We start from the raw sequence: 23250 nt of genomic DNA, 5'->3' as shown, positions 1-23250 counted from the left end.
GCATTATTTATGTAGGAAAAAAATACACCCTCCAAACATCGCAGACTAAGTGTTTTTCCCAGCAAGGTTGGTATGAATACCTTAGCACCTCTCTTGAAGAGGAAGTTAAGGCCCGGAGGAGTGGGTTTAGGGTGCTCTGGGGATGAGGAGTGTACCCTAGACAGCGGTATGGCCTGCCTTAAGAAGTTAGTGAAGCTTTCATTGGGGATCTGAACCAATGAGGCAACATCAAAACAGATCAGCAGCACCAGGTAGACCAAGAAGGAAGGACTGATTTTCAATAGTTGATACCATGCGGCCTTAAGAGGTGACAGAGGCAGTGAACTGAGGGGCCTATGCTCTCTGCCAGACTCTAGAAGTGAGAGACTTCCCTTTCTGGATTGCATAAGCCCTGGGCCGTTTTTTTGGAAACTAAGATCACACAGCTAATGAGAGGGGAAGCTGAGACTGGGCCCCTTTCACCCCACTACACTGGCTGTCTTTCAAGGGCTTGCCCCAAGTCAGCCATTTCTTATTAACCAGATGGGATTTTACTTCTCATTTTACTGAGCCCTCTATTTTTTGGTGTCAGTATCTTTCCCTTTTTGAATCTTTCCTTTGTATCTGTTGCCATCTATTCATGTCTCTTCTTTTCCTCCTTTCTTCTGCCAATCTTTTTCTCACCCTCCCATTACTATTTCTAACCTGGCCTTCTCCTTGAACCCTTAATACTATAATTAGTTGTGCTATATGCTATGTGCTAAGTCGCTTTCAGTCGTGTCCAACTCTTTGCAACCCCATGGACCGTAGCCCACCAGGCTCCTGTGTCCATGGGATTCTCCAGACAAGAATACTGGAGTGGGTTGCCATTTCTCCCAGGGATCTTATGTCTCCTGCATTGACAGGCAGGTTCTTTAGTGCTAGCACCACCTGCTGCTGCTGCTGCTAAGTCGCTTCAGTTGTGTCCGACTCTGTGCGACCCCATAGATGGCAGCCCACCAGGCTCCCCCATCCCTGGGATTCTCCAGGCAAGAACACTGCAGTGGGTTGCCATTTCCTTCTCCTAGAAAGCCCTTAAAATTAGTTATATTTAAGCAAATATAAACTTTCTCAGATTTTATGAAAATAGATTTTATACAATAAAAATATATAAAATTATATTTTATATATAACATTTAATGTTTTCTGAGCTTTATCTTAAAACTTAGCTTATCAGGCCCTTAAAATTTTCCAGCTTTACGTTGTTCTTTGTTTTATCAGAACTCTCAATTATACTTAATTTCTCTGCTTCAGTATAAGTTTTATTTAACTAAAATGAAAGTAAGGCTCCCTACATCATTAGGTTATTAGAGTGTGATAGTATCAATTATAGCCAAGTATATCAATTACTATTGCAGTGTAGTAGCTAGGAGTCGGACACGACTGAGCGACTTCACTTTCACTTTTCACTTTCATGCATCAGAGAAAGAAATGGCAACCCACTCCAGTGTTCTTGCCTGGAGAATCCCAGGGATGGGGAAGCCTGGTGGGCTGCCGTCTATGGGGTCACATAGAGTCGGACATGACTGAAGCGACTTAGCAGCAGCAGCAGTTAAAACTACTAATAATACTCATCCAGAGCAATTTCTTTTTCTTCAGGATCATCATTTCATTGAATTTTTCAGGTGAAACTCAAGATTACTCATCTATAGGGCTGTAGATACGAAAGTCAATATACCCAAAGCCTTAAAGTCAGAAGTAGAGAGTGGCATGTGTGTGCACATGTGTTTTCAGGGATCAGAAAAGAGATTAGTTGCACGATTTCTCAACAGGACCTGAGAAACAAATATTTATGCTAACAAAGGTAAATATGATTTGCTTCATTTTTTCCTTTCCATACATTCAACAATTTCCTAATACATTAAAACATTATTATAATTTATTATAAGCAGAAGTTCTTTACCTTGAGAAATCATTACCTGTTTCTCTGTTAGAATTACCCTCCTTAGTAACTGGTTCTCAAGCCCTTTCATGGTAACAGTAAAATCAATGACTGACGTTTTAGCATTGATCTCAGGGGTAAAGGCAGGGTTTGGTAACTTTGTCGTAATATAAAGTTTAAATGTATCCATGACATCACATTCCTTATCACCGACTTTCACCTACATCAATTCAAATATTAAATTACACACAGCTTAAAGGGCAGACAAGGAATTTGGGTTCAGTTTAGGAGAGAATTTACCAAAGGTCAATGCAGTGAAACTTGAATGAATTACAAAAACCAGTTGTAAAATTTTAATCACTGAACTTATATGATAGATCATATTCTTTTAGAATAATTTAAACTTGTGGTTTAAATTCTTTCTCTGCCTGAAGATGATTTTAGCCATGATGCCAAGAAAATTAAACGAAAAATTTATCCAAAACAAATGTGAATAAAGCAGTGGTCCCCAACCCTTTTTGGTATCAGGGGCTGGTTTCATGGAGGACAATTTCTCCGTGTCCTGGGTGGGTGGAGGGGGGTGGTTTCAGAATGATTGGAGCACACTACATTCATTATGCACTTTATTTATTTATTATCACATTGGCTCCACCTCAGATCATCAAGCATTAGATCCCAGAGGTTGGGGGCTCCTGGAATAAAGGAAAACTCGGACATATCTAAGATTTGACTGCTTTTTCTTCACCTGAGGAAATTTCCTACTACAGAAATTTGTTGTGTTTATAAGAAGTGCTATTTCTTTTTGCATTTCGTAGTCATCTGAAGCACATTTGACAAGAGAAAGGGTTAATGAAACTTTCAGAGGAAAAAAACGCCAACGTTTTTCCTCAGATAACACTTATCTTAAACATAACAATTTTCAGTGTATCAAAAACAACTGGGTTTGCTACCTAAAACTCAGGTGGAAATTCTAAAATTTTAAATGATTTAAATTTTTAATTAATATTAATCTTGCATGTGAGTGAAAACCACATCACTAAGGCACTAATTCTCAGGCATCATGGCCTTCACATTGCAGGTAAGAATCTGGGTCTTTTAAAAGCCCTTTCAGGAATGGATGTACTAAAACCTCCTTTGGCATATTAAATATGGCATTTGAAGGAATTCACATTATGAAGAACATTCCTCTAAATAAATCTATATTTAATGAGAAAATTGGCATTCTTATTCACTGATATTCATGAAATTAAGTTATTCAGAGCAAAAAATTCTCGATCAGAAATGCTGTCATTCAGTAAAACCGAAGAAAACTAAAAGTAAAGAATGAAACCAATTAAAAAAGAAACACTTGTATTGAAAACAATTCATGTTATCACCAATCATCAGAAACCATATTCTACTGCTTCCAGCAAAGTTCATGAGTTTTAATTGAAAGTTAATAGAGAAATAAAATCAATGTCCCTATACTTTACTAAAAATGCCATTTTATTCAGTGAGGAAACACAGGTTTTACTGTATAGAAGTATACATGGTTTGGAAACCACCTTTCTCAGAGCTGCTAAAATATACATATTTTGTGTGTAACAATAATATATCATTATCACCAGATGCCTTTCCTTCAGATCTTGTTTAGTTTCAGGTAAATGGCTATTGTTAGCAAGATACTGTTCTCGCCCCTGTGTGTGTGTGTGTGTGTATATATATATATATATATATTTTTTTTTTTTTTTAAGGAAACACTGAATATGAGTTTGGAAATAATTCTTTCAGCACGTCAAATGCTACCACCTGAAGAAAACTGTCTTTGCTGCTGTGCTCCAAAAGATAAGTAGATGTCACCATTGCTCTTTTCTTTTTTCAAAGCTCACCTTGAAAGTGGTGCCTGACTTGATGAAATTCTTTTCTAATACATTATCCAGGGCTGGATCCAGCTCTTCACGGATGTCCTCAATAAGAAGGGGTCGGCCCAAGGAAAGACTGTCCTCCAGGTGTGTGCGGAAATATTTATGGTTCAAAGAGGTTACCTAAAAATAAAAGAGTTCATTGCTGCAGAAATGTTACAAAGAATGTGCCTGTTTCTGAGCGGAAACCAGAGATATTTGGGCAAAGGACTAAGAATTCTAAGGACTGTACAGGAAGCTTTAATTATAAATATAAAAATAACAAACAAAACATAATTTTCAAAACTTGGGGGGTCACGACTCTGTGGAAGCCCTGGGTGTGTAATGGGGGTCTCTCCGATTGAAAGAGAAACAAAGGTCATTCCTTAGTTGGAAGTCAGAGCTCTGCTCTGGCAGGTGGAAGAGAGGTAATCAAGGATTAACCCTTTAAACTTACATAGCTACAATCATTCAAAGAAAGCAAACTAACTTGCATTTTTATGATACTCACTTTATCTTCTCAGGACACCTATGAGATGAATAAGTGATTTTTTAAAAAGCATAGGGATGTCAGAAATGACATACTGAATCAACCTAAGGTTCATCCGGGAATTCTGTCTCTAACAGTGACATAACATAAGAATATGGTACTTTGCATAAAATCAACCTAACAGACTATACATTTTTAAAATATTCTTACATTAAAAAAAAAATTAGGATTCTGAATGTCTGGTGGGGTTCTCCATTTTTAGATCAATGTTTGTTATTAGTTAAAACACCCCAACTGGGCTAGTTGATCTTTGCATTAGCCAACTGACTTGGAACTCTTTACTTCTCCAGTGATCTCTCCCTCTGCCTAAGTGTGAGGATTCCCATAGGTTCAGTCCTCAACTCTCCACCTTCTTATCCTCTATTCTCTGAATTCAACTATTGCCTTTGTGCTACTGTGAGTGCTGATCTTAAGATACAAGAGAGGACTTCCCTGGTGGTCCAGTGGTTAAGACACTGGACTTCCACAGGGGCATGGATTCTATCCAAGGACTAAGAACTAAGAATTTAGAAGGACAATAATGACAACCCTATATGCAAGACAGCAAAAGAGACACAGATGTAAAGAACAGACTTTTGGACTACGCGGGAGAAGACAAGGGTGGGACGATATGAAAGACTAGCATTGAAACATGTATATTACCACATGTAAAATACATGAAGTGCAGGTTCAGTGCATGAAGCAGGGCGTCAGAGCTGGTGCTCTGGAACAACTCAGATGGATGGGGTGGGGAGGGAGGTGGGACGGGGGTTCAGGATGGTGGGACACATGTACACCTGTGGCTGACTCATGTCGATGTATGGCAAAAACCGCCACAATATTGTAAAGTAATTAGCTTCCGATTAAAATAAAATTAAAGATCACTCATGCCACAAGCAGCCAAATAAACAGAAGAAAAAATTAAAAAGGAAGATCCACCGAGATATCAGGTGATTAGGAGGGTGAAATTTAAAAATATTATCTTTCACGTGCAATGAAGAAAGGCGTGGAATCAAAAAATAAGTCTATCTTTGTCCTGTTTTGATTAAAACAGAAATAACTAAAAACAGAAAATCTTGCACACGATGGAACGTTTCCCCCTAGATGGACAGCTTTATTTATATACATGATATGCTGTGCAAGACCTCACTATAAGTTGATAAGGTAAATGAATCCAAACAAAGAGCTTTAACTAGCGTATTTAAATAAGATGAAATAAGGTCCCAAGAAGACTGAATGTAATTGTCCTTCTCGATTCCCCAAGAAGCAAACTCTGTCTTTGTGATGTCTTTCCCAAGTGTGATGGTTAATTTTATGTGTCAACTTGATCGGGCTAATGAATGCCCAGATAGCTGGCAAGCATTATTTCAAGGTGTGTTTGTGAGGTTGTTTCTGGAAGAGATTAGCGTTTGAGTCGACATTCTGAATAAAGATTATGGCCCTCGCCCATGTAGGTGGGCACTGTTCAATCCATTAAGGACCTGAACAGAACAGAAAGCTGGAGGAAGTGCCGATTTGTTCTCTGCATAGGTTAGCACATCCATCTTCTCCTGCCCTTGGACATCAGCTCCTGACTCTGAGGACTTCAGACTGGACTGGGACTGACCCCACTGGCTCCCATGGTCCTCAGACCTTCAGGGTTTGGACTGGAATGACACCACCAGCTTTCCTGGGGCTCTAGCCTGTAGACAGCAGATCGGGGACTTCTCAGCCTCCATAATCCCATGAGCCACCCCTTCATAATAAATCTCTTTCTATGTATCTGTACCTGGATATCCTTTCAGTTCTGTTTTTCTGAAAAACCCTGACTAATATAGCAATTAAAGAAATAATTTTCAAATTGTTGATTTATTAAATTATCTTTTAACCACCTTTAATAGTTTTGTAAACTTGAAGTAATATCTTGGAGTCATAGTTTCGGGTTGGATTCACTTGATTTTTCTCATGGAGGAATACTGTATGGCGGCCACAAGAGAGCCTGTATCACCCGCACAGATACTCTGGAACTAGGTCTTCACTCAGTGAATTCTTCACAGAGGACTTAAGCAAATACATTCTTTATTCAGAAGTCAGAGCTATAGGTGCTGGAAAGGCTTTGAAGATGACCTTGGCAAAGCTGCCAAGGTGGAATGCAGCCCTGGACATGCCCAATATGTTTTGTTTTTCATTTATAAAATGTTTCATTTTTCATTTTGCCTTCCTTACCGAGCACAGAAGTGATGGTTTTGCTTCATTTTCTTTTCATTTATGTGTGTTTGTGCATATGCCTATCCACATATTCAGAAAAATACTATGCTGTCTGAGTAAAAAAGATGCAGTTCAATTTACGTACATCCCAGCAGTTGATGGTTTTTAAAATAAGGAAGTATGTCTGATATATTTCTTTTACTTCCTCAGGAAGCTTCTTGGGATGAGGCTTTATCAGGAAGGACATGACTGAAGACTATCAATGAATTAAATGGAGAAATAAAGCCACAATCAGAAAAAATAAGACTAAGATGAGCAGGGAGATCAACAGCCAGGGGAGGCAAGAGGAGTGAGGAACGGAGTAAGGAACAAGTTATAGCTGAGCTGGATCCAGGGGGCTGAGTTCAGGAGGAGGAAGACTGGTACACACCACTCATGCACTTCTGTGTATACAGCTCCTCAGAAGCTACTTTCCCATCAACCCCACTTTCCTTAACTCTTCCCCTCCACTTATACTCTATGATCTTTGCCAGGATTTTCCTGAGTTTTCTAAGTCAACATAAATTGAAGTCTTAATTAGGTGGGAGAATCTTGGGGGGTGCTCCAGAGTAATAGGCAATGTCCCCATGCCTGCAAAGTCTTGATCTCAGAAGGAAATCTTTCACTGTTTCACCACTAAATGTGGTGTTTCTTGTAGGTTTTTTGTAAATACTCTTTATCTGATTAAGGAAGGGCCCTCTTAATCTTGGGTTTCCCTGGGGCTCAGATGATAAAGAATCTGCCTGCAACGCAAGAGACCCAGGTTTGATCCCTGGGTTGGGAAGATCCCCTGGAGAAGGGAATGGCTACCCACTCCAGTATTCTGGCCTGGAGAATTCCATGAACAGAGGAGCCTGGGGGGCTCCTGTCCATGGGGTCACAAAAAGTTGGAGACAACTGAGCCACTAACTCTTTCTCCTAATCTCAGTTTGCTGGAAGTTTTGATTTTACCAACTTACTTTTTCTGCATTTATCAAGATGACCACATGATTTTTTCTGGGTTTTTTTTTTTTTTTTTCCTGTAATGATTACACACTTTAATTCAATAAATGCTGAAAACATATAGATGGCATAAAACCATAAATCTAACAAGAAGTTTATGGAGTTGTTGCTGTTGTTCAGTTGCCCAGTCATATCCAACTCTCCGTGACCCCATGGACTGCAGCACGCCAGGCCTTCCTGGCCCTCACCATCTCTGGGAATTTGCCCAAGTTTATAGTATAGGTGAAAGTCATGTCCGACTCTTTGCAACCCCATGGACTGCAGTCCAGGGAATTCTCCAGGTCAGAATACTGGAGGGGGTAGTTTTTCCCTTCTCCAGGGGATCTTCTCAATCCAGGGATTGAATCCAGGTCTTATGCATTGCAGGTGGATTTTTTACCAGCTGAGCCACCAGGGAAACCCCAAAATACTGGAGTGGGTAGCTTATCCCTTTCTCCAGAGGGTCTTTCCAATCCAGGAATCAAACTGGGGTCTCCTGCTTTGCAGGTGGATTCTTTAGTTGAGCTACCAGGGAAGCCCAGTAAAAAAAAAATAAAAGTCAAAAAAAAGAAAAAAGACAAATGTGCAAAGAACAGTAATTTAAGGCATACTTCTAGGCCACAGAAGAAATACAAGGTGTGTGAGGAATCAGGACAGGCTGTATGAAGCTGTGGATTCAGGCAAGTCTGGTGAAAGGTAGTTTTGGATGTGGACTCCAAATAATGCTCAAGACTTTCATCTTGGATATAAGTGGGCAATTGGGTGGAGGAAACATTCTGGTTAGTATAATAGACAGACTACAAGCAAAACTTTGGGTCCATAAGGCTTGGAACTCGGAACAGTGTCGAGGAAACAGTGAATAATCCATATTGTAACACAGAATTGAAGTATCAATGTCACAGGATCCTCAAAGGAGCCAGGAATGTTGAAATCCTGCCCGTGTCTACGTCTGCCTTAAGATTAACACCTTGGTAGACTAACGGCAATGCTGAACTCCAGAGTGTGAGCAAGCACCTGAGTTAGGCTGGAGCAAGTGGCTTTCATCTGAGGAATCACAAGTCCTGTGCTTGCCATTTTCCTGTAAGCACAATCTCAGGGCCCAGAATAAAAGCCTCATCCAACATGAGCAAAAGCAGTACAGCCAGGGAAATGGACAGAGAGAAGGAAAGTGAGGTCAAGAGAGATCACAAAAGAGAGAAAATGACCAGGACCAGGACTTCCCTGGTGGTCCAGTGGCCAAGACTCCCCGCTCCCAAGGCAGGAGGCCTGGGTTCGATTCCTGTTCAGGGAACTAGATCTCACATGATACAACCAAGAGTTCATATACTGCAACTAAAAAGATCTCTTGTGCCACAACTAATACAGGGCAGTTAAATAAATAAATAAATATGTTTAAAAAGCAAATATCGGAGCCTTTGCCCCAAATCACTGTCACAAAACTCAAAGGTGTGAATTAGCAAAAACTATCATAGAGATGACAATTTAATGACAGAATCAACTGAAATTGTGGGAAAACGTCTTGATTTCTAGATTTCTTTCCCACCCACCAAATGGTCCATACCTGCAAGTCGTTTTCTTTTTCCTTTGATTTAATCCACGTTTTGCCTTGAGTTTGTGGGTCTATGAGGAGTGGGTATCTGGTGGCCTTTGTCACAATGATGCCATTCTGAATTGAGAGGTCATCTCCTGGTAAGCCTTGCAGCCCCCACTCACCAATCTGCATAATAGGAAATGGATGTGGCCACACAAAGGAAGACGAGAAGGCGTTTGTTAGTAATTAATGCCACAAATAATTTAAAATTTAGACTTTTTTTTTTTAGATTAGGATTATGCAACATTCACATAAAAAAACTCAAAGTTACAAATGTGAACCAAATAACACTAAGTTAAACAAATTTATCGTCTAATAAATCCTTTCCCTAGTAGGAAACCCGAGACTGGGTGGGATCTAGATGGGCTGGAGTTAGCAGAGACAATGAATATTCTGAGAAGTCAGAGTAGGCAAGCCCTAAGGGTTCTGCCTCTGAAATTTCCCCTTCCTGCCCTCTTGTTCTGCTCACATGGGGGAAGGGGCACTGCACAGCTGGAGGCAGAGAAATTAGGGGACAAGAAATATCACATTGGCAGGAACTCATCAATGACAGTTTTCTAAATATTCCTTTCAAAATCAAGAAGGCGCTGTGCTCAGTCACTCCGTCATGTCCAACTCTTTGTGACCCCATGAACTGTAGCCTGCCAGGCTCCTCTGTCCATGGGATTTTCCATGCAAACATACTGGAATTGGTTGCCACTTCCTACTCCAGGGGATATTCCTGACCCAGGGACAGAACTTACAACTTCTGCATTGGCAGGTGGCCTCTTTACCACTGTGCCTCCTGGGAAGCCTGACCCCACATGGTCAATGAAATCACCCAAGATGCAGAGAAGCCTCCACCTTCGTCAAATTATCTTAGCTCCTCTGAAGGCCATAATCAGTGTGTTTCCAATACATTATCTAGTACCTGTGGGGACCAGCTGAACACTGTTTGAATTGGAAAAGATAATTTTTTGACTTTTAAATAGAGATAACTTGAAATTAATAGCTTGGCTTCCCCTGGGAAACTACAACTGGGGAACATATTTACAAATCAAAAATCAGCTCATGAATACAAATTGCCTGGAAAGCATTTAACACTGCAAGAGGTCTGTAAGATATACTGAAAATTAACAATGGCATCAAATTCCTACCAAGAAAGGTTAGTCTAGCAGTGCATGCTATCACTCAGCGATGCCAGAATGTGCTATTGTATTACACTGTTAGACATTATAAAAAGATGGTTAATAATCAAAAGAAAGTTAATAATACCAATACTTACAGCCTAGCTAATGCCTACATCTTCCTAGAATGTTTGTAAAAGAATGAGATTCAATAAGAGTGGTGTAAATAATGGAGGGTTATATGAAGAGCTCAATATTAGCAAGCCTGTAGCTCAAAAATTATCTTTTCACTCAAAGCAGTGCAATTGAAGACGTGGGTTTGATACCTGGGTTGGAAAGATCCCCTGGAGACGGAAATGGCAACCCCCCTCCAGTATTCTTGCCTGGAGAATCCCATGGACAGAGGAAACTGATGGGCCACAGTCCATGGGGTCACAAAGAGTCGGACCTGACTGAAAGACCAATTTGAAAGCAAGATTTCTTAAAATGCAAAAGAACTTTTGTACCACAAAGAAAAAAAAATTTGTCATGCTTCAGCATTTTGAAAATGATCTTTCCAATTAAATGCAAAAAGAATAAGTCAGGCATACCTTGATTTCTCGTGAATAAAATGAAATTCAACTAATGATATGAGGAAAGTAACACTTACTGTTGGAGGATCTACCAACATTGAAATAAGATTCAGGTTTTCAGTGAAAGGAATCTTCCGTGCTTTCAACTCTATCTCCCATTGCTCTTTCAGCAAATAGTTCCTAAATATCTGATTGAAAGGACCAAGGTAGGACAGGAATCCAGTGCACAGCAGAATATCCCCTACAAGCCTGTTAAGAAACAATAAAGTGAATCACCAACACGTTTTAAGCTCTCCCAGTAAGGAATCTGAAAGGCCATCGGGCAGTTTCGTTACTAGGTGAAGTTCTTCTCTGCTCCCTGCTTAACACTTGGCAACAAGACATGGAGCGGGTAAAGGAGCCAGCCTAAAGGCTCCAAACGGGGTGGGAGTGGCCACATTTCGGGTAAGTCCAGGAGCAAGAAAGAGGCTCCTTCCTGAAGCCTAGAGTCCTGAAGCTTGACTTCCAGATGAGGAAGAAGCAAGTCCTAGTCCTGTTCATATTCAGCCTTGATTAAACCACTATTTCTTTGTCATCCTCTTTCTTTTTCCTTTTGCCATTCTCTTACTCCCCTCTCATTCCCTCTCTTTCAGTTTTCAGAAGACACCAGCCCAAGATGCCCTTCCATTGGAACAAATTCTCAGTCTACACTTTCAAAACCCTTGAGGTGAAAGGTGTAGAACTGGAACCAGTATCTAGATTGTTCTGGCAAATTCAGATGGTATCAGAAGCACCCCCACACAAATAGTGAGTTAAAAAATGTTTCACCAAGTTTTCTTCTCTCCGTTTTAGAGTGTGGGACTCAAGCTCTAAGCACTGTCTTAGATGGTGGGATCCCGGCATGCGGACATGGAAACGGAGGAGAAAAGCACCTCAGGGAATCCGACTTTATCTCCCCATGTCACAAGAGGTGGCCTTTGGGCTGATGACTAAGGAGAGCAATTATAACAAAGACCAAAGTTGATACCTATTAATCTGAGCTCTGAACTCTTTGCTTTGCTGAGTCCATCGGACTTTTTCTCCACTCAGTCCATCAATGAGGGTGGAAGCTGCCTGCATCTTTTTCCGGCACATGTCAGCATCATTAAGCAAATCCTACATTCATAAAAGGAGACTGTCTCAGAGAACTTTTTGAACTGCTTAATCAAACATCCATTATATGACATGTAAAAATACCTGGAGGAATTTCTCAATGTGCAAAATAAATATAATCTAAAAATACAGTCAGTAAAATTTTACATATTAAATTTTTATAATTCATTCATAATACAGTTATTTCACCTTACAAAATTTCAAAAGGAGCCATTTTGAAAGGGAGAATCCAAATTACATAGCTTAAATAGGATTTCTATTAAATATTTTCAAAACAATAAATATACCTTTTAAAGTCCTGGATTTAATAATGACTCTGAGTTCTTTGCAGTTTATAAGGATTTTTTTTTCCTTCAGAAAAAATCTACACAACAGTAGTAGGCTGCAGCCAGCTTGTATCAGGTCAAAGAAGTCAACTGTTAACATTTTTCAGAAAATCTGTGAGCTGGCATTAAACACAGCCACTATGAAAAACTAAATTATATAAACTTACAATTAAGCCCATTATATTAGAGGTAATGAATCATCAAAATTCATCAACTCCTAATTGTCGACTGTATATTTGTATTACTATACTCCTAGGTGAAGTTCACCGCCTCTGCATGGTGGCAATAGGATATAATGGCACGCTCATCTTCTCTCTCAACTGCCTCATAGATAGCTTAGAACCGACAGTGGAGGAGGTACCTAGACCACAGAAATAAGCAAACACTGCAAATCAAGGCTTTCTTCTCCCCTTGGCCCACATCCCCACAAGCTGATCCTTTCCTGCAGGTGCTGTCGGAGAGGATGGGGTGACATCCTCAATCCACCCACTTTTGATCCCTGAGTGGGTGAGGGCTCTAAGCGCTGACTGGGCCCCTGGTCCAGGAGTCTTGGTCCTATTTCTTCCTGTGGCCCTGAGTTTGATGTGGAGGGCAATGATGCCCAGCTCCTTGCATCTATGGGCTACATCCTGGGCAGCCAACATGGCAGCATATGGAGAGGACTCATCTCGGTCAGCCTTCACCTTCATCCCACCAGTTACATGGCAGATGGTTTCCTTGCCAGAAAGATCAGTGTCATGGATAAAAGTGTTGTTGAGGGATGCAAAGATGTGGCACACACCAAATACGTTTTCTCCTTCAGCCACTTGCGGGCCAAAGCTGATGACCTGTTCTTCCTTCTTTTCTTTTCCTTTGCGAGGTGCCATTTCTGCTCCTCTTCTCCAGACTCCGCCACCAGAAAAAGAGCCAAGCTGATTGTTGAACGTTTACCAGATCAACACTGCTACAACCTATACCATGAGGTCACGTTAGGATCCCCATTTGACAGTAAAGTTAGTAAGTCACTCACTTTCACTGCACAATTCATAAGTGTCTGATATAGATCTCAAACCCTGACTCCAAAGTCAGTACTCCTGTGTATCACATCACAGCAAACAGTTATTAAAAACAGAAAAAAGAATGTAGAGTGTTGAAGGTCCAAAAAAAGTAGACATGGCCAGTGAGAAAGGGCACTCAGGTCAGTATTTTTTCGTTGTAAACATATGCCTGATCCCTAAATACGACACATACTTGGGTAGCATTTCAGTGTGTCATATTAGTAATTTCTGTATATTTGATCTCACCATTTTTTCATTCATTGCTGCATCAAATTTGGCTTGCACTTTATCCAGCTCAGCTTGTTTCTCATCCAGCAGTGCCTGGGCCTTGCCCAGTTCAGCATTGGCAACTGCTAAGCGGCCCTCCTGCTTGGCCAGGTTAGCCTTAAAAGGAAGAAGAGGTGATCGGTGTAGAGGTGTATTAATGCTATGAAACTTTCATGCTTGTAATTGGTAAATAATAACACAAGTTACGACATCATTTTTGGCCTATTTGGAAGTTGTTTATTTCATTGTCTTCAGCTGGGGAAGCAGATAAATATCATTGAAGTTCCTTTTAATTATTAATGTTCAATATGGAAAACACAGAAATGTATGGGAAGGAGAAAAATAATCACTCATGATTTTACACAGAAAAGAGTTTATGAGTATTGTGTTAACAAATGGACAACTACCATTTTGGCTTTTTTTTTCACTTAGAGTAGTATAATCATTTCCTTACATCATTAAACACTTTCTTTATGAACATTAGTTACATGGCTGCGTGATGTCCCACAATTTGGATATATTGTAATTTCCTTAACTTCTGTGTACTTATATACATTTCTTCCCCGCCACCCTCATTTTAAACTGTTATAAGAACTGAACTGAAATACTACTAAGTATGCAAACGTTTAGTATTGTTTTTGGGGTAAGAATTTTTGAACTGAAATGGCTGTAATGAAAAACAGTAGCTTTTCATCTTTCTCTCAGTCCTACAGCATGATAATTACTTGTTTCTTATAAATTTCAAGTAATTAATCAGTAAAGTAATATAGCTCTAGAGCTTTCTGGGGTAGAAGTTCCTTGATAACTTTCTCATTTTCTTTCTCAATATTTGTGGTTTTGAAATTAGCTCTTTTTCTCGGGAAATTTTCATTTCACTTAGATTTTCTACTGTATTTACAAATAACTATAAAATTTGCCTCTATTTAAATCTACAATCTGTAATTATATGGGTTTACGTATTATAGGCATTTATTTTTGTGTATTTTCTTGCTGATTACTTTTTGTATTTATTTATTTACTTATTTGGTAGCATTGGGTCTTAGTTGTGGCACGTGGGCTTAGGTGCCGCGCAGCAAGTGGGATCTTAGTTGCTGACGAGGGGTGGAATGCACATCCCCTGCATTGGAAGGCAGATTCTTAACTACTGGACTGCCAGAGAAGTCCCTGATTAGTTTTTCATACATATCATATATAATAGCTGTTGTTCAGTCGCTAACTCATGTCTGACTCTTTACAACCCTGAGGACTGCAGCACGCCAGGTTTCCCTACCCTTCACTATCTCCCAGAGCTTGCTCAAACTCATGTCCATTGAGTCAGTAATGCCATCCAACCATTTCGTCCTCTGTCGTCCCCTTCTCCTCCGGCCTTGAATCTTTCCCAGCATCAGGATCTTTTCCAGTGAGTTGACTCTTATATGTATGTGTATATTGCAAAGCACGAATTCTTTAATTTTGCTACTTTTTTCTGATTTTTAACATTATTTTTATTAACTCTTTCTACTTTTACTAACCTCTGTGTGTGTGTGTTTGTGAACACTTATATATATATATATCCTATTGTTTAGTTCTTTGGTTCACTTAAGGGTTAAGAAGATAGCATTTTGGCCACCTCACAAAGTTTGACAGAAAACAACAAAAATCTGTAAAGCAATTATCCTTCAATAAAAAATAAATAAATTTTAAAACCTTTCATAACTAGATTTTTGTCATCATTAGGAATATATCTACCTAAGAAACTAAGACCTATATATAGAAAACTATAAAACACTGGTGAAAGAAATCAAAGAGGACCACTAATAGATGGAGAAATATACCATGTTCATGGATTGGAAGAATCAATATAGTGAAAATGAGTATACTACCCAAAGCAATTTATAGATTCAACGCAGTCCCTATCAAGCTACCAACAGTATTCTTCACAGAGCTAGAACAAATAATTTCACAATGTTGTATGGAAATACAAAAAACCTCGAATAGCCCAAAGCCGATCTTGAGAAAGAAGAATGGAACTGGGAGGAATCAACCTACCTGACTTCAGGCTCTACTACAAAGCCACAGTTATCAAGACAGTATGGTACTGGCACAAAGACAGAAATATTGATCAATGGAATAAAATAGAAAGCCCAGAGATAAATCCACGCACATATGGACACCTTATCTTCGACCAAAGGAGGCAAGAATATACAATGGAATTTAAAGACAAATCTCTTTAACAAGTGGTGCTGGGAAATCTGGTCAACCACTTGTAAAAGAATGAAACTGGACCCACTTTCTAACACCATACACAAAAATAAACTCAAAATGGATTAAAGATCTAAACGTAAGACCAGAAACTATAAAACTCCTAGAGGAGAACATAGGCAAAACACTCTCCGACATACATCACAGCAGGATCCTCTATGACCCACCTCCCAGAATATTGGAAATAAAAGCAAAAATAAACAAATGGGACCTAATTAACCTTAAAAGCTTCTGCACATCCAAGGAAACTATTAGCAAGGTGAAAAGACAGCCTTCAGAATGGGAGAAAATAATAGCAAATGAAGCAACCGACAAACAACTAATCTCAAAAATATACAAGCAACTCCTACAGCTCAACTCCAGAAAAATAAACGACCCAATCAAAAAATGGCCAAAGAACTAAATAGACATTTCTCCAAAAAAGACATACAGATGGCTAAACAAACACATGAAAAGATGCTCAACATCACCTCATTATTCAGAGACAGAATTGACTCGCTTTTTTTTAAAGTGTTCTAATTTTATTGCTTATAGTCAGAGCAGAGAAGGAGGTTTCAGCAATTTTTGCTTTTGGGGATTGAATCAAAGTTTTCTTTTGGGACTGAATATCATCAATTTTTGTAAATATTTCTTGGACACTAGAAATAATTTCATATACTTCGTTCATATTGAAGACAGTCCAATGTAGCTATTCAAGCTTAAAAATAACATATTATAAAATCTCTATATAATTACTAATTTATGCCTACTCAGGACTGGCTACATAAAAGCGTGAAACAAAACTGTAGAGCTCCTTGTTTAAAAATTATTAAGGACTTTAAGAGGGTGATAGCAGAGCATTAAGCCAAGTATGGTCCCTTCTAAAGTTGGCCTTCTGCCTACCAGACCTGTCATGGATTGATAGTATATGCCATAGTCTCAAATTATAGGAATTTAAAAAAAAACTCCACATAAAATATTGATGGATTTTGTCTTATGTAATTTGATGTTATTTTTATTTCATAAAGCATTATTACAATTAATTCTCACTGTGAATCATAATTTTTACCCATAAAAATAACTGCTCTTATAAGTGCTTTTTTTCCCTTGAATTCTACATTTACAGTAATATTTCTTTCTTGGTATCTGTTGGTTTGAGTGTATTTGCTATATTTGTTCATCATTTCTCTTGTTAAAACTTTCCTATTTTTAATTTTTTTTCTATTTTTCTTCAAGTTACCTCTGTGCACAATTTAAAGAGTCAGCCATTTGTATAAGGCTTATTATGAAAACACTAACCCCCTGCCCACTTGCTCACCACTTTCAATTCCACAGAGCAACCACTTCCAACTCTTCTAGTTTTATGGGATGGGCTGGGGCCGGGAAGTGGAGGATATTATGTGTCTGGCTGGTATATTTTGTTAATCTTTCAAACTCCTGAAAATGTATTTTTGTTCTCTCAGACATAAAGGACAATCTGGCCCAGTATAGATGGTATATGTGTGAGAGAGAGTGAGATAGACTGTGTTTATCCCTTAACACTTAAATTGCATCCCTAAGAATATCTTTTGGGGACTTCCCTGGTGGCCTAGTAGTTAAGACTTTGACTTCCAATGCAGGGGGCGTGGGTTTGATCCCAGGTCAGGGAGCAAGAATTCTACATGGCTTGGGGCTGAAAAACCAAGACAGAAAACAGAAACCATTCTGTAACAAATTCAATAAAGACTATAAAAATGGTCCACATAAAAAAAAAAAGAATGTCTTTTTGTTCCCTCATATATTGAGGATAAGGAAATGGCAACCCACTCCAGTACTCTTGCCTGGAGAATTCCACGGACAGAGGAGCCTGGCGGGCTGCAGTACACGGGGCCACAAAGAGTCGGACACGACTGAGCGACTATCACTCACCTGCTCACACCGAGGGCAGTTTGGTTAGTCACTGAATTCTTAGAGGCCAGTAATTTCCCCTGCATATGTTTTGCTGTTACTTTCTAGTATTTAGGGTTGCGGCAAGACTGTGACGTCCTGATTTCTCTTCTTTTGTGAGCCATCTTTTACATTTTGTTTCTTAAGTGCCTATAAGCTTTTCTTCCTGTCTTTGAAATTTAAAACATTTCTAGGTGTTGATCTTAATTTTCATAAATTTTGTTTGGAATATAGTAATCAAATTCAATCTCCAAACCTAATCACCAAACTTAAAGATATGGCCAATTTTCTTTCATGATAGCTCAGTCATGTTCGACTCTTTGCAACCCCATAGACTGTAGTCCATGGAATTCTCTAGGCCAGAATACTGGAGTGGGTAGCCTTTCCCTTCTCAGCAGATCTTCCCGACCCAGGAATAGAACTGGGGTCTCCTGAATTGCGGGTGGATCCCCTACCAGCTGAGCTACCAGGGAAGCCCCAATTATTATTCCCAATAAACTCATGCCTTGTGTAAGTCAACAAGTTGGTTTTTTTCTTGTCTGTGATGCCAAGAAGCATGCAACAGTTATAAAAAGAATGAGAAACTGTGACTGGGCATACAGAGAAAAAGAAAAATCTGGTAATGGAGAAACCTACCTTTATTAGTCTAAATTATGCTTTGCTTTTTAACAGCAGTGATACTGATGACTGATTTTATTAAACACTGATTTGCTGGGAGAAGGAGGGAAATTTTTACCTTCAGAGGCAACACTTCTCTGTTGACACCATAAAATGTTGCCATAGCAAGTGTCCAAGACAGCAGACCAGCCACATTCCCACAGACCTTTTTGGCACTTTCAAAAGTGTAATCATCCATGTTAAAATATGGCTGTAGTAACTCAACAGTCTCTTCATTTATTGTGTCCTTGGGGAACTGCTGAAGACTCCACAGGAATCCTGTTGCACTCATCAACTGAAAAATAGTATTACAGCCTGTAAGCTCTGGGAAAAAATATGTACTTTCTTTCTAAGTTAGCATGTACTTCTAAATTGAATTTTTTTCAAAGAAGTAATAATTGATTTGCTCTAAACATACAAATCAAGACTATGGCAGTAGTCAACCTAAAGCCGTAAATTGCAAGCTGTCTTCCTGTTTCCATGGAGAAGAGCAAAGAAGAAAAACAACGTAAGTTTCCCACCTAGTGAGTGCGTCTAAATGCCACCAACCACACAAGCCCCTTTTTATAGACGGAGTTGGGTTGACATCAACATTGTGCCAATACTTCCTTCACTGAGTAATATGCATTTAAGTGCATATTATATATTGTTTTTAAATTGTACTATAGTTGCTTTACAATGTTGTGTTAGTTTCTGCTGTAAGCAAACTGAATCAGCCACACATACACAACACCCTCTTCCTTGGATTTCTTCCCATTTAGGTTATCACAGATCACTGAATAGAGTTCCCTGTGCCATACAATAGGTTCTCACTAGTTATCTATTTTATACATGTATTATTTTTGTGTGTGTGCGGGGGGACAATAATATTCTATGGTCCAGATGTACCACTGTTTATTTAACTACTCACATACTGAAAGGCATCTTGGTTGCATCCATGTTTTGGAAATTATGAATAAAGCTGCTATAAAAACCCCTGTGAGCAGGCTTTTGTGTGGGTATAAGTTTTCAGCTCATTTGGGTAAATACTGAGGAGCATGATTGCTGAATTGAATGGTAAGAGTATATTTACTTTTGTACCATGGCTTCTTTTTCAACATCTTTATTTAGGTATAATTTACAATAAAATTTCCCCTTTAAAAAAAAAAAGACTGTGCCAATACTAGGTATGGGTTCTGGACAGATTTTTATAAAAAGAGGGCATTCAGCTTTAAAATCTTACATTTTAAAGAGGCATTACATTTTGAGAGATGCAATTTAAGATAAATTCTTCAGTATACAATGATCAATTATTTGTCTGCCATTGTGTCTGGTCTGTATTGAGTGTCCTGGGATGCAGACACCTAATACACCTCAAAGGACTTATAGAGATAGATTTTACTTACTTTTAATGACTCGCCCCATGATGGCTTGCAGCAAGGTTTTTCTGGATCCATAGTGACAGGGTCAATTTTCTTTTGAAATAGTAACAGAACACAGTCCATGATTCTCATAATAAGATGAGGGGGCTTTGCAAGTTTCCTGACTGTGGCAATATCATTTGGCTTGATAGTCTGTATTTGGGGTTAGGGATCAGAATATTTTTTGCTGAGTAGTATTCCTAGTCATATGGAACTCTCATACTTTTAAAAACTTAAAATGGAAAATTTTAAAACATATTTTCTTCCCAATTCCTGACATTTACATCAAGGGTCTGCATTCCAAGATTCTTACATAATGGATCTTTCATGGTTAAGTTAGGATTTCTGTTTCTTTGTTTGCATTTCCCCCAAAAGTTATCAAAGAATTGGTTTAGAATATCACTACCATTCATTGGCCATCACCCCAGACCTCCATTAGCAACAACTGTCATTAATGTTTACCATTTAGATAATTTCATCTTCAAAGCATAGAGTCTATATTACATATGAGTATTAAAAAAGGGGCAAGGCCCTGAATATCAGAAACCTCACCTTCAGTTTTCATTTTGAAGGTTGCCCTGTCTATGGAAGGGAGAGAATTCGAAGGAGACAAGTAAAGTTATTGTACCATATGACTCATAAAAATATTTTTGGAAGTTTCTATCTGTGAGCTGAGTTAGAAATAGGACATCTCCTGACATTCAAGTCAAGAAGGACTGGGACATCATATGATCCATAAAAACTCCTAAGACCCATTTGACTCAGTGATCACTCTCTCATGTGTTATCATAGGACCCACAAAAGAAGGGAGGGTGGAAAGTGTGTCCAGGTCATTGTTACAATTTTATTAAATGATGATCCTAAATCTATTAATGCATTTAACAATCACAGACATTCTCCCATATAAAATAAGAGCAAAACCAAAATATCCCTGTCCTCAGAATCTTTCAAAGAGAGAGAAACACAATTACCCTATGATTATCTGACACGACAGAAGTCTAGGAGTGACAGGAAAACAAAGGAGGTTCAGGACTTCCTGGAAGGGGTGAAATCTGAGCTTGGTCCTGCAGACTGACTCTTACTAGTCATGAAAGTTAGGAAAAGTAGAAAGTGTTCCTGGCAGATAGAGACCCATTTAAAAGTAACAGACCATAATTACTGCAGAAGCATTTAGGTGTTTCTGTATGGCTGGATCATGCTGTGTGTAGGGACAAAATAAGGTAAAATTGAAGGGGCAGACAGGAGCCAGGTATCACAGCAGTAGCACGAATACTTATTGAGTTCCTTCCATGTACCCAGTGAACTATTCATTACTTTTTAATGCATACATTGATTCTTCAAAGATCAAGAAAGAATTAGAATCTTGACAGAGATCCAAGAGAGTTAAGTAAACTTTACTTGAGACTATCTACCGTATGGTCATGAGAGGCAAATGGAGATCTGCTTGCCTCTGAAGCTGTCCCTTCTTGCTTCACAGTCCTGGATACCCATCTTGGGACTTTAAATTAGAGAAATGGGAACCGTAAGAGGATTTTTAAAAAATGTTAAAGAGTGCATGACATAACCTAGTCAGGATGCTGAAGGAACTGAGAAGGCTGTCTGTATAATCTGAATCCCTTAGGATACAGTTTAAGCCAATAATCACACTAAGCATTATTCCTCAGTTCTCATGGAAAGATGCTTTGTGGGATGAAAGTAAGTTATGGGAAGTAAAGACTTAAAAAAATAAACTTAGGAAATGTAATCAGCAGAAATATTTGCTTCAAGACTCAGAGATCACAATCACATTAAGAATTCAATTCAGTTTTCTGATTAGAAATCCCATAACTAAATTTTATGTAATGACACGTGGTGCCAGCTAGGACCTGTGTTGGGAGGGATAACAATGCACTGCTCACATTCAGGGCTGCTTCTGCTTCTTCCAGTGCAGGTCTAGCTGCCTCGAGCTTGGTCTCAGCTATTACTTTTTCACTATCGATTTCATCCACTATTTTTTGGGCTTTGTCTTTTACTTCCTGCACTTCATTTTTCACTTTGGCTGAAGCCTGAGCACTTACTGTGACTTCTGCTAATACCTGTTAAAGAAAGAAAACATGAGGATCAATAGAAATCTTTTCAGCATAATTTACAGATTTGAGTATATAATATAAAATAAGAATGAGAGAAAATTCATCCCCCATTTAAGCTGTCTATATTTTAAGATGTATTAAAGTAACTCCTCTGAGTAGCTTTGTAATCTTTGTTTCCTAAGCTTCTCTCAGTCATGAACTGTATTAATAAATATTTTAAACTTTCAGAAAAATGATATTTATACTCTATGTTATTTCTAGAAAATTAAAACTATTCAAAGTCAGTGCCATGGAATAAGGTCAGAAACCATATGAAGCCTCATGTAATAACAAAAAAAATAGCTAATGTTTGTTGACTGCCTACCATATATCAGGATGCTAAGGGTCTACCTTATGTCATATGCTAAGTGCCTCTCCTATGCTCTAATATTTCAATAACTGGCTAAAGGTAGAGACTTAAGCATCTATTCTTAACTGACTCTGTGAGTGCAAGGTGAAAGCAGCCTGAGCCTGGGGGAGAAGCAGTAGGTAGAGAAGTAACACATATATATCCCTATCACCTTGGGAGGAGCATCTTTTAAAAAGACTCAATCAACTCTTCTTTTTATTCTTTTCCTTCCTTAAAACAAACTTCAGATCAAACTTGGGCTACCCCAGAAACCTAGAGTCTGCAGAGACCTTAAAGAGAAGATCTAATATAATTTATTGTCAAGCAGAAATTTCCTATACAGATGACAGAAAACAAGAGAGAACCAGAGAAGGAAAAAACAGTCTTAGACCAAGTAGAGGATATAATAGTTTAGGTATGTTTTGGTATAAATTAAACAAAAATATCTAACGGTCTTTGTAAATGTTGCTATTGTTGTTTAGTTGCTAAGTCGTATCCGACTCTTTTGTGACCCCATGTGGGCTGTATTTTACTGGAAATAACCTGTGGGTTTATATTCTGTTTACTTTTTAATAACATTTTAAACAATGCTTTTTTTTAAATGTGGGAAGATATGCTTCACAGTGTAAATGCCAACTCACTTCATCTGCTTTTACGGAAGCCACTGCCAACTCCTTCTCCTTTACTGCAAGATCCTGAGAGAGTTTTGCCACAGATTCACTTGCCTCCATCAGCTTGTCAAGACCTTTACAAACACACACATAGACACTTTCACTGAATATATGATTATCCCCTCATCAAATACTTATTCAATATTTACTACTTATAAAGAACCATGTGCTGCGTGCATGCTGTCTCATCAGTCATGTCCAGCTCTTTGCAACCCCATGGACTGTAGCCCACCAGGTTTCTCTGTTCATGGGATTTTCCAGGCAAGAATACTGGAGTGGGTTGCCGTGCCTTCCTCCAGGGGATCTTACTGACCCAGGGATCGAACCCATATCTCTTATGTCTCTCGCACTGGCAGGCAGGTCCTTTACCACC

General features: G+C 38.8%; 2 protein-coding genes across 3 annotated transcripts in view; both read right to left on the bottom strand.

The window, feature by feature from the left end:
- The window catches only part of DNAH8 (dynein axonemal heavy chain 8), a 321904-nt gene that overhangs the window by 101280 nt on the left and 197374 nt on the right, over positions 1–23250 (bottom strand). For both annotated transcript variants that reach the window (XM_027525064.1, XM_027525063.1), the window contains exons 66-75: positions 22848–22951; positions 21648–21824; positions 19735–19902; positions 18429–18644; positions 13526–13663; positions 11792–11919; positions 10863–11034; positions 9078–9233; positions 3769–3924; positions 1938–2120 (exon numbers count right to left, since the gene is read on the bottom strand). In XM_027525064.1, the coding sequence (XP_027380865.1) occupies positions 1938–2120; positions 3769–3924; positions 9078–9233; positions 10863–11034; positions 11792–11919; positions 13526–13663; positions 18429–18644; positions 19735–19902; positions 21648–21824; positions 22848–22951 (1598 nt within the window). The remainder of the gene's footprint in view (positions 1–1937; positions 2121–3768; positions 3925–9077; positions 9234–10862; positions 11035–11791; positions 11920–13525; positions 13664–18428; positions 18645–19734; positions 19903–21647; positions 21825–22847; positions 22952–23250) is intronic.
- On the bottom strand, positions 12635–13108 carry LOC113882233 (40S ribosomal protein S14-like). The gene has a single exon (XM_027525461.1). The coding sequence runs from the start codon at positions 13106–13108 to the stop codon at positions 12635–12637; it is 474 nt and encodes a 157-aa protein (XP_027381262.1).

This window comes from Bos indicus x Bos taurus, chromosome 23, assembly GCF_003369695.1.
Source record: "Bos indicus x Bos taurus breed Angus x Brahman F1 hybrid chromosome 23, Bos_hybrid_MaternalHap_v2.0, whole genome shotgun sequence".
Lineage (NCBI taxonomy): Eukaryota > Metazoa > Chordata > Mammalia > Artiodactyla > Bovidae > Bos > Bos indicus x Bos taurus.
Note: the sequence above shows the minus strand (reverse complement) of the source record. Positions and strands in the feature narration are given on the sequence as shown.

What these genes read in the sequence shown, in the direction of transcription:
- LOC113882233 (XM_027525461.1), bottom strand. Translation starts at nt 13,108, where the DNA reads ATGGCACCTCGCAAAGGAAAAGAAAAGAAGGAAGAACAGGTCATCAGC.